The following is a 12,015-nucleotide window of genomic DNA, read 5'->3' as shown; positions in this document are numbered from 1 at the left end:
GAACAGCATTGACATAATGGGGCACACGTACGTATATACGTATATATATATATTTAGGGTGAGTGTGTGTCTGAGTTGGGGTTTCAAGTTGCACATATACTATGTAGTATGTAGAACGCAGTCAAATGGAATGACGCCGTCGCCGAGTTCGGGACTGAGTTGGAGTTTGTGGGCAGACGCCAACCGAAAGTCGGGCCAACAAAACAAAATAAGATTTATGAAACTTTTAGCAAAAGGCGTCGTGTGTGCCATTTGAAAAGCACAGGAAAAGTAGAAAAGCAGTGAGCCCAAGTAAAAACATCTCGAATGCGGCAAATGCTGGTGGTGTTGCTGATATTTTTGAAGTTTTTTTTATTTTGTTCTTGGTGTTGCTTTGGGGCTTGTGTTGCCTTTGGGTCTTGGCAAATCCTATGAAGCCAGCCTCTCGCATGATTTATGCTGATGATGCACCAGAATTGGCCGAGAGTGGGCCGACTGACTGACAGACTTGGCCAACAACCTCGAATGTTGCTGGCAACAAATGTTGCTGAGGTGTGTGGGTGGTTCGCGACCAGGATAACAATGCGGGGGCGTCGAATGGGTGGGTGTCTCGGATGGATCATGAGGTGTATGACTGTGTGTATGAGTGTGTTATGATAATACATTATGCGGCTGCTGAAAATCGTTTAATTTGTTAGGCTGTTTCGCAAAATTCGCTTTTGAAAATCATCCAAAAATGCTTTAGTTTCCGCTGCCGAATCGTTATCGAACTCAATTTCGCAAAAAAGCGGCTGAAATTTGAATTTGACTAGAGTTTTCTAATTACGTACATCTAGAAACACAATTTATTTACAATTTTCTTTGTACAACAATCAATTTTAGTTATTTTTTAATCGTAATTTAGACACATTCAGTTCAGGTGGCATGCAATTTGTGCTGCTAATTGGGCAAACAATATATATACGCTAATAGTTAATGGCGCAAAACTCCGATTTGTACAGTCGGCCAGGCATTTGTTTAAACAATAAAAGGCGCAATTAAAATACACGAAATTAGGCAAACGAAGAAAACTAAACAGCATAACAAATCGTTCAGCTAACTGGGCTGATCACAATAATCTCATAAGAAAATGCTATTGAAAATAAGGCGGCTATGGATAATCTCTGGACAGATCCGCAGGGATCTCTCCAGGGTGTAGTACACATGTATACATGTATATACGAGTTTTAGTATGGCTTATGTACAGTTCGAGAGGCGAACGAAGGGGGGAAAGGAAGTAAAAGGTGACACCTGTCCATATAGGAGCACATATAGACAGATAGTTAGGTAGAATAATTCTAGTACATACCCATTGGCCGCATCCTGGATCTCCTTCTGGTCGATTCCGGCTATCGTGTTCCGCCGTTTGCCTCGCACTTTCCGTGATCTTGACCTCCGGCTGACAGTCTGCACATTGTCGTCCAGGTTGTTGCCGTCTACTTGGCCAGCGTTCTCCGGCGATGTGCTGCTCGAGGATCCGGCAGTGGTACCGCCCGCGTAACCCCCACTGGTGGACTTACGAGCCGCACACATCCGCTGGAAGTGCTTCCCGCTGGTATTCACCGAAATCACTTCGGCGGGGTATCTGTTTTGGGTGGGAAAATGCAGAGATGGTTTAGTAACTCAATTAATCATGCTTTAAAAATGCTGTAGAAAAAATGATTTGGTAAGATCTCTGACCTAAATAAACTCAAGTAGCCGGACTTGCATAACTAGATCAGCCATATGCACGATTAAATATCAATTTGTTGTACCAAAAATTTATATTTTCTGAAGCACTTTTGCTGAACGATAATTAATGTACAGGTAATCTTTTTCAGAGAATATTTTAACAAAAAAATACTATAATTAGGATACTACAATTATAAATAGTAGTAGAGTTAAACGACCATTTATATATCCTTTAATTGTAAAAACGCCATTTTCCACATTAAAAGAACGCAAAAAACTTATTTTTAGGCTATGAAAACCCTATATATATTCTTTTTTCTGAGTGCCTGCAGATGTAAACTGATCGATCGAATGGGAAACTCGCGCAGTTTGGAGTGCACTTTTGTGGTTATCCAAACAACAATTTGTTTACGCTTTAATACCAGCCAGCCAACCACATTTTTCGTGCTCCAAATCGTTGGAGCGTGAATTCGGTTCGTCTGTGTGGCGGCTGCTCCATTTCGGAGTTTAAAAAGCCTAACAAATGAGCCATGGCCCGGGATGGATATCAGTGGCGGGCGTGGCCGTGGGGCCAATGGATTGGCAGGGAGCGGGGTCGGCGACACTTGCATAATTGTGTGGCCGCATTGTAAATATTCATACGTAATTGAATTAATTTATTTAAGCATTTTTTTTTTCGCCCGATGCGCTCGCTGAGCAAACATCTCGTGCTCCAAGCGCAGACAATCGAACGTTGAAAAACTGTATAGCAGAAACAAACAACGCTTTTAATAGCTATTCTTTTTTGTGCGTCGTAGAACAGAAAAACAAACAATAGTTGCCGCGAAATTTGCATAAAAAACGCATTAAAATCATGTTTAAAATAAAGGAAAAACGATAGACAAGGTACAGTCGTTGTATAACTGTAAGCGTAGAACAATTCGCCTCAAACTGTTGAAAGTTACATTAGGAAGTCTCATTTGATAGAAATATAGATTTCAGTTTTGATATCTGAAATAATATCTGTATTTCATAATAATAATAATTCATGATTCACACTCACTTTAAGGCAATCTGTTTGGTTTGTTCCTCGGGTGAAGGCAAGCGATGGTTCAAAGGCACATCTTTATTGATATCGTTCGGGATGAGGGCCTGCGTATGGTGATTATGCCTGGAGCTGTCCGCCGCCTGGCTAATATTCTGGGAATAAAGAGCATCGACTGCATCGGCTGAGAGGACGGACGGTGATAGGGCCGGTGTAAGGATACCATTCTCGCCGATTACCAGCGAGGTGCTAACCGAGGTGTCCACATGATGCATACAATCCGGCGTGACGGTGACATCACCCAGCGCCTCGCTGGATGTCCATTTCCGCAGATCCTCGATAGCAGCGGGCTGAAATGGAAGCAAACAGGAAAAAAAAGTTAAAACATCGACTTAATTAAGCATTTGGCATGCAAAAATATTGTTTTATGTTCCACCTATGTTGTATGTTTCATGTTCTGGCGGACAGGTCCTTAATTAGCCGCACCGGAGAGCCGCCTGTCACGAATATCCCTTTATGAGAAATGTACTCTGCCACTTTGTGCTGTATGTTTGCGCAAACATTCTCTATGCTTTCCGCAAATTGAGACAAGTCACGCGATTTTTAAATCTTCCAAAATGTAACACGCATCCTACATTGTTTGTTGTTATGAAAGCCGAAATCAATCAGCCTAATTAAAAACAATAAAGGGAAACCGTAGAGAACTTTCGAAAAAGAGCAATTCCTGTTAACAGCTTTGGTCTAGTTTAGAATGAAGGTTTTGAGGCATTAAGGTTTACTATTCTCATTGGATTTTAGAAAGATAGCAAACATATTTGCTTAACATTCGTATTTCTTGTGTTGTATTTAAAGAGAACTATAAAGAACTAAATTTTATTCCAAAGGAAATCAATAAATAAATTGTAAAAACAATTTAAAGTAGACGATTTTCCCTTTGCCTTGGACAAACATTCCCCCAGATTCGAATTGTCTGCCAGTTTTAAGTGAATTACGCGCATAAAGGAAAAAGCACAATCGTTTCATTTGATTTTCGATTCGACTGCTTGAATCAATTGTAACAATTGAAAAATAACTGTGGAATGGGGGACCTTACATTGTCCCCCAAGTCAGCAGTTTTCCATCCCCTCCCCTCCAAGTTGCCCAAGTGAAACACCCACCCACACTATGGAAAATCTACATAAAAAGACACTTGAGCTAGATTTCCAATGGCCAAAAGTGAGGCAGTTCGGACCATAAAGAAATGCCTGAATCCGACAATGAGTCTGGGCTTTGGGCTCTTTCTCCTTTTCTTAAGAGCAGCAGCCAAATTCTTTTAGCGGCTCAGCGAGCTGTTTTCCCTCAATGGATGAAGCGGAGCAAATGTGGCCAAGTTTTAACGATAAAATATTTGCACATAAATGTCGAGCCGTATATAATAATGCAATTTAAGTGCCGTCAAGACGGCAACAACAACAAGAAGTACCGCCACCCAAATGGGCCATCTTGGAGATAGTGGCTGCCGTAACCAATAAACCGCAGAGCGCTAATGGCCAGGCCGTCGTCGTCTTTGACTCTGGACTCATGTCTGGACTTCTCTTTGGGGATATGTCTTTGGACCTCTTTTTTGGGGTGTATCGGAGCGTAAGAGTGAGGCCAACTAACGTCAAACGCAATGCGAAAAGGATTAAAAGTCATTTTATTAAGAAGCATTCGACAGAATGGAGCTAAAAGACCAATGGAGCTGGAAAAAGAGGGGAAAAAAACAGAGGAGCAGGAGGAGAGTTGGCGACAGTCGACTGGGATTGACAACCGGCGCTGTTTTTGCCAAAACAAGTTTGGCAACCTATTGAACAGGGATCCAAGTTGTTGGTGTTATTGTCGTCTTCGTCGACGTCGCCGAGATTTTGCTGCCGTAGTTACTAAAGTCACTGGAGTTGGTGTTCGTTGCCTTTGGCATCCTCGTCTGCAGATATTGGCCATTGGCTGTTTGTCTTTGCACAGCTTATCTAATGGCCCGGCTAAAAGATAAACAAGAGGCGACGGCGATGACAAAGACGGAATCAGAGCTGGAGACGGGGACCAAATGGGATGACTGCAAAGCGCGTTAGCTCAAATTAACTGCAATTTTGTGATATCAGCTCATAGAACTGGCGACGTGATAGTCAAAATAAATAACAAAATCTCAGTCTTTGTTTTAGTAATCCTTAAGTTTTCCTTTCAATTTAAATAGTGAAAGGATTCATATAACTGAGATTCAAGGATGGTCAAATACAGGAGCTAAGCCCTTAAGGATTCTCGAAAATACTTTTGTTTTGGGATTCGCATAATTTAATTAAGAGATTTAAGAATGTCTTCCATCCTATTCAAATTATTTCTCGAGCTCCAAGACTATTTGCCAAACTAATAACGTTTTCTTTGCGAGTCTTAAACTCCGCCAGCAATGTCTAATTAAGATGCCCTAATCAAACTGTCAAGATTCAATGGATTTATTCAACCCAAATGCAGTCTGCAAAATCTTCCCTAACGACTGCATCATAGTTTGCAGAGCCACAATGGCGTGGGACGCCAGTTGGGCAATTAAAACGAGTCAACTAACTCGAAATGATTTGCTGCGCCGTTGATGGAGTCATGCCATGAGCTGCTCCTCGTTGGCCATTAGCAAACGGCAGATAGGCGATGGATGGATAGATGTGTGTGGTCTCTGCTTGCTCGTTCCAGTTCCCATTCCTGCTGCCCGTCATCATCATCAGCACCAAAGAGCCATGACAATGATTGGGTGCCCATGCGGACTATGTGGAGCAAATTGTTGGACGACAGTTGGTCGACGAAAGGGGGTTTTGGCATTAGCTTTCGGAGGCAAACCAGCTGCTGGATTAAAGGAAGTGGCAACCACATAGACCACACACATGAGGTCGTCGGTAGTCTGGTTTTTGGGGCGGCCGTTCCGTTTGGCAAACTTAATATTTATGCATGGAACATACATAACTGCAAACCGAGTACCTGTAACCAGAAACTGGCTTCTAACGGTAACCAGTTACACACTTGGCAACCAGTTAACCCGGGAAACACTAGTCGGTACTCACCAAACGGATTTCGATCTCGGCATCGATGCGCGTGCGCAGCTTGCGGTTGGCATTGCCAAACTCCGACACGCACAGCAGTTGATCCTCCGTGCCCGCAGATCCATTTAATTGCAGGACTTCGTGATCGCTGGACAGCACCTCACCATTAAAGGAGATGGAGCGGGACGGGATTAGTGACTGGGAGTGGGCCAAGGAGGCGAGGGCAGTGGCAGTGGCTCCGGCCGCCACCGGCAGCTCCTTTCCAGCCTCCGTGTAAAGCTGGCGAACGCTCAGCGGTCGAGAATCACCGGTGAAGAGCTCCTGCTGGAATGACTTGTCCGTCACGAAGTGCTGTTTGCGCTGTGCAAAGGTTAGCAGGTCGCTTTCAGCTGAAAGTTAAGAAAAAATATAAGTTAGAAATGGTATTAGGAAATATAAATAGCAAGTTTTGAGGAAGTTTAAATATAAAGATCCAGCAAATAACTTAAAAATCTTAACAAATGTGAAGAATAATGTGAGCAAAACTTTTCCTTTGATCTTTAAAGTGAGCTAAGATTGAGTTCAGAGTTTGTACCCCTATCTTACAATGGCTATCTTCATGGAATTCTTTTCCATATTTCTTTCATCTTAATAGCAAGTTAACTTTAAGTTCAGAATTATATTCTGGCTATCTTTGCCGGAGTGCCAGTAATCTGTTCCCAATAACCCACGACGAGATCTGAGGCGGCTTTCATCTCTTGCCATTTAATTCCAGCATCGATCACTATCATCAGCAGATAATCAAAGAGTTTTTCATGTAATCTAATAGAAACAGCATGCCCGCCCAGCTGCGTGACTGCTCCAGTTTGCCCATCCACTGGATTTTCCCCCATAGATGAAAATGGCCAAGCCCATTCCTCCACATCGATTCAGTTTCAATTTAGCCCACATGGCGATCGCTCCTCTGCCTTCGATTTTACAGTCTGTAAACAAAGGAAGCACCAACAGCAACAGCAATGCGATGCCGCAAATAAATCAACGCAAAAATTAATAGAGTGGAAAAATCGCCACAGAGCAAGGACACGGCATACGAAAAAACAATCTGAATTATCGTTACGAGAAAAAATGAATGCCATGAAAAATTGTAATTAACTTTAATAACCCAGCCACATGCCACAGAGCTCCTGCAACTTGCATATTTAATTCTCATGACAGCGGTGGCCAGTTCGAGGAAGCCAAGAGAATGGCGGAGGGGGTATGGCGACCGTTTGTCTTTCTGGCTGTCTGCACTTTTTGCATTTAATAGGCCGCCATGTGGACTTGGTCGGTAATGAAAACAAAGCCCGGGGAGCAGAAACTACCAGGAAGCAAAGAGCAGAAGCTGAAGCTAAAGCAGAATCAGGAGCAGAAGCAGCCACTCTTAGATTAACAAGCCCAGAGCAAAGACACTTGACATGGCGATGGTTATGGCGATGGAATGGTTGGGCATGGACTCCCGTCCCAGAGATGGAGACAAGGCTGGACCGCTGCCAGGCAACTTGGCAAAACTGGAGATGGGCTAGAGAAACGGCGGCAACCTAGCGCTAAATTCAGGCAATTTTATGGCAACGGGGCCGCATTTTGACGTTCAGTGCGCCACTAGAAGACGCATGGGTCTGAGAATCTGTGAGTCTGGGACAGAAAGCAATGCCAGCAGCTATGTGCCTCGTTCCCCCATTAGCCATTTCAAGTGCGCAGACATTGGCACGCACTGGATCCACAGCTCAGAAATAAAATCCACTCAAAATAAACAACAAGCTCTTCTGCACTGGCTGTTAATTTTGGCCAAATGCGAAATTCAATTAAGCATGCTCAGGTGCAAAAGGGGAGGCTCCTTCTACGTTTTGCCTTCTGCCAAACGGAAGCTGACAGCAGCCGTCGCCGGAAATGGCAAATTAACTTGGCAAAAATTATTTCTCCTCAAAATATGGTAGATGTACGATGGCCAAGGGCATCGAGGGAACTGGAGGCGTCGTCACGTCTGGGTGACGACCATGGCCATGCCATTGCACATTATTTATGAGTCATGTGCAAGAATGTCCCGGCACATACGCTTATGTACACAAAACCATGTAGGCTGGATAGCCAGATAGCCAGATAGCAATGGCTGCCCACAGAGATTGCCTTAAACTATTTACAGGACTGGGATCATGGCCTGGCCAAAACCACAATCATGGTAATACAAGGCATGAGCCCTCTATATGGCTATTATACACTTTTATGGCGATTTAGCCGTTATCCAACGACAATTGTCAAACATGTTTCAAGTGATTTGTGGTTAAATTGGACTAAGGCGAAGAGGGGATACCCTTTACGTTACTATGTAAATGGAGATAAAACATACATTACATACATAAAATATACTGTACTAAACTATATACTTTAAATGATTCATGACATGGTGCCTGTACATTGCATAAAACAAACTACTATCCAATTAATGAAAAATTTTGAACATGAAATTCAATATTCTAAAAATAATGCCCTTTCATTAAACTAAACATTCGATTAGCCACAATTTGGAAGGCTTTGCATACTCCCTTGTATTAAATACAAGTTTAGTCAGCCTGTTTTGCATGCCCCAAAGAGATCATCCACATAAGAATATCCGATTACCATGCTGTTTGTAAGTTGGCGCCTGCCTTCTGTTGACATCCCTTGAATTGTCATGTCAAACGCGATGAAATTTATAGGAGGCCGCAAATCAAAGTGCCTCATCCAATCCCTCCCCCCTTCAAGCAGCCTGCAATTTAATCCAACAGACGCGATGATGTGCGCCAGATGGAAAACCAATAAGCCCATAGCCAATATATCAAAAGTGCATTTGCCAAGGCCCAAACACATTGACACGTATGTAATGCTATGTGGCGGCAGATATTCCAACTCGTGTGTGACTGTGGCAAAGCCACAAATAAATGAGATTTGCACAAGATGTTGGCCAACAGAGAACCAAGGAACCAGCTGCTCCAAAGTCGGTGCTGGATATGTTTTTTTATTTCTTGTTCTTTTACAGAATTTACCCAGGCCATAAATTGACACCGAGAGGGAGCGGTACGTGCAGCATAAAAGCTGTGCCGGCACGTCGGCATCCACGACGGCTATATGGCTCTATGGCTCAATGGCTATGTGCTGTATCTAGCAGATACAATCTGTCATAGACTAACGCGTTCCGTAGCATAATTTGCACAAAACGAGTTCTAAGCAGGAGGGGGCGGAGTTGGGGGGCCAAAGAGGTGTACTTTGGAGTACGTGTACCAGCAGCAGTCGATGGCGATAATGTCTTGGCAATAAATGATTTATAAGCCATCCACGGCGTTTGCCGTTGCTGTTGCTGCCTTAATTACGCTGATTGCACCAGGTTAGAGGTCATTGGCCTCGCTTTTCGTTTTAGTTCATTTCGTTTCCTCAGTTTCCCAGCCAAAAACAATTGCATCAAGTGCCAGCCGGGAGCAAGTTCCTCCAGCAGAGCCTCCTTCAATCAGTTGACTGCCCACTTTAATTTAATTATTTAAAGCGAAAACAATTGCAGGCGCAGCAAGGGAAATTAAAGGCAGAGTGCCTGCCCTTGGCCCCAGCGATTCTGGCTGACAGCCAGACACGGACCATGGACATTCATACTCCAAAAACTCTCCGGCGTTCTGTGTGCGTAAGTGTCGTAATGGCATTTAAAGCAATTACGGGTCACTTTTGGGTCTGCCCTCCAGGGGGGACAAACGGGAAATGAAGGTCCTGCGACATCCGATGCGATAAAAATGAAAGCCAAGTGATAAATTAATTATGTATAAAGAAGGAAGTGCAAGAAGCGAGGATTGGCTTGCAATTGCAGAACAGTGAATGAACGTTAAGGAGAAAATTATGTGGAAGCTGGCATCAGAGTTTCATATTCTGTTATTCAGTCCTGAAAACCAAATTCCATCACTGTCTGGAAAGTTATGGGGAACATCTATCAAACTAAGCTTGAAGTGAATATTTTACCAACAATGCCTTCTTTCAGGCCTGCTTTCATAAACCCAAGTATAAAGCATAATGTGAATTTGTTTGATAACCTTTGTGGTTAATTCATCAAAAGGAGCCCAAGGAAAAAACTTTACATTTTTTATAATGCTAAGCTGAAAGCGGGAAAACCAGTGCGCTTATCACTGACAATTTTCAGCATTCAGCTTCGGGATGATTTATGAGGAAAGATTTTGTCAGGCCGAGGAAAGCTTTAAGCCAGGAAAACGGAAAATGTTGTGCACAAAAACTGCAAAATAAACAAATACATTTTCGGAAAACACATATCCATACGCAATAAGCAAGGATATATGCGAGTATATACACGGCTGGTGTGGATGTGCGGATGATGCTGATGCTGATGCGGTATTCGTAGTCACATGTGCTTTATGGCCAAAAGTTTTTGCTTTCGGATTTACTCGGTTGGGGTTGCTATTTTAGGTTGTATTTTAGCAAATTTTCGGCAAGCGAACAACAGAGCCACCGCCACATTTTGGGGCGCCACAAGCGCATAAATTGTATAGCTCGGGCAACAACAAGAGCTAGACAAATTTATGCAATGCCCTCGTGTTTTTCCAGGGATAAGGGGTAGTGGTTTCTATCCCCAAGCAATCAACGGGCAAATGTTGCACGTAATGCGACAGTAAAAATGTTGCCATCTAAAAACGAAAAACAAAAAAAACTTCAAAACAAAACAAAGCTACAGCGAAATGCTGACAGAAATGGCAAATAAAATTGGTTTCGCTCGTTGCTCTTGCGACTGCAAAATCTCATTAAACGTACTGCTAAGTCCCATATGCGTATCCCAGTCACTTACTTCTTGGATTCTACTTTTTTTCTCTTCTTTTTTTTGCGAAGACACAGCCGGCAACTTGACTTTTCCAGCTGCACTATTAAAACTGATTTATGCCCTCCTGCAAACCTCTATCAATGGAAAGCAGCCTGCTTTAGGCACACCCACGCGAACGCATTGCCAATAAAAATGGGCAAGTCACGTGATTCTGATTTGCCAAGCCCACGGCCATAAAAGGTCAATGTGGTTGGCAGTAGAGGGAGATAGAGGGTGAGGTAAACTGCTTGGGTTGGGAGAAAGTGAGTAAGCCTGGCCAGGACTAATGATCTGAATTATGTGGCAGGGTGAACTCTTTTTCATTAGGTCGCCCGATGACAGATAACGCACGATTCATTGGACTTAAAGAGGATTAAAGATTGAAGCGATGTGAAATACTGTGGCACGTTCTTTTCAGGCCTATCAAAAATAGTTTTAGAGCCGGCAAATAATCCCCAGCTTATGGGTAATCTACAGCTTTAGTATCTTTAATCTAATCGAGATGTAAGCAACGCAGGAATATACTTTTAAGAGTATATGACAAGTATATAGAAAACCAAAAACCTTTCTTAAAAATATTAAATAATTTATAATTAAAGTGAAATATTTTTCATGTCTATACTGCGTGCTGTTTACATAAGGATTCAACTTTGAATAAATACTAATACTATCTATTGATTGATAGTTTTCCCCACAAAGTTTCTTAGAAAGAACCCACATTAAGTCAACCTATAATGATTCATTTTTAGATACAACTATGCTATGCTATCCCTCCCCCACAAACATATCGATGACGACTTTTCCGCACTTTTAATTAAGCTCGTTTTTCTTTAGGCCATCGGATGGCCTGACAATTTGGCTTTTATTTAAATTAATTGACCCCAAGCACTTGTCGTGATAGCCATTAGCGTATTTTTTAGTCTTCAGCCCGTTTTGCGCTCCAATTAATAAGACATCGAGTCGGGCTTTCGGGTTGATTAAGTAAGACTTGACTTCCGTCTGGGCTTAATTATGAAATGGCAGGGTGGAGGGCGATGTTGAGAGGCTGACTTTATGACTTTACGGCCATGTAAAGTAATTAAACGAAAATGTAAAATTTGCTGCTAAACATTTTGGAGGGCCGCCCCCGCAGGCGAACTGCTGCTGTTCCGTCCCTCGGCATTCGATTTCAATCATGAGCCGTGTCTATCAATCGATTTTACAGCCCCCGGGTGAACATAAAATGCAGCAGACCAGACTGGAAATTGAATGAAAAATGCATCTCACCAAATGCCACTGTTGCTCGCTGTACGCTGTTCGCTGTTGGTTTTCCCAGTTGCAGTTGTTGTTGCGGCCAATAAATTTAAGTGACATGCGTTTTTCAGCGAGTACCCGCGGGATAAGTTTACTTTAAATTCCATCGGCTACGGGCGATGAAGAGG

General features: G+C 42.9%; 1 protein-coding gene across 1 annotated transcript in view; it reads right to left on the bottom strand.

The window, feature by feature from the left end:
* LOC108117116 (serine-rich adhesin for platelets) overlaps positions 1-12,015 on the bottom strand; it is a 38,904-nt gene that overhangs the window by 7,594 nt on the left and 19,295 nt on the right. The window contains 3 exon segments of the mRNA XM_017229345.2: positions 1,328-1,603; positions 2,732-3,063; positions 5,776-6,143. Of these exon segments, the coding sequence (XP_017084834.2) occupies positions 1,328-1,603; positions 2,732-3,063; positions 5,776-6,143 (976 nt within the window).

This window comes from Drosophila eugracilis, unplaced genomic scaffold (assembly GCF_018153835.1).
Source record: "Drosophila eugracilis isolate 14026-0451.02 unplaced genomic scaffold, ASM1815383v1 contig_440, whole genome shotgun sequence".
Lineage (NCBI taxonomy): Eukaryota > Metazoa > Arthropoda > Insecta > Diptera > Drosophilidae > Drosophila > Drosophila eugracilis.
Note: the sequence above shows the minus strand (reverse complement) of the source record. Positions and strands in the feature narration are given on the sequence as shown.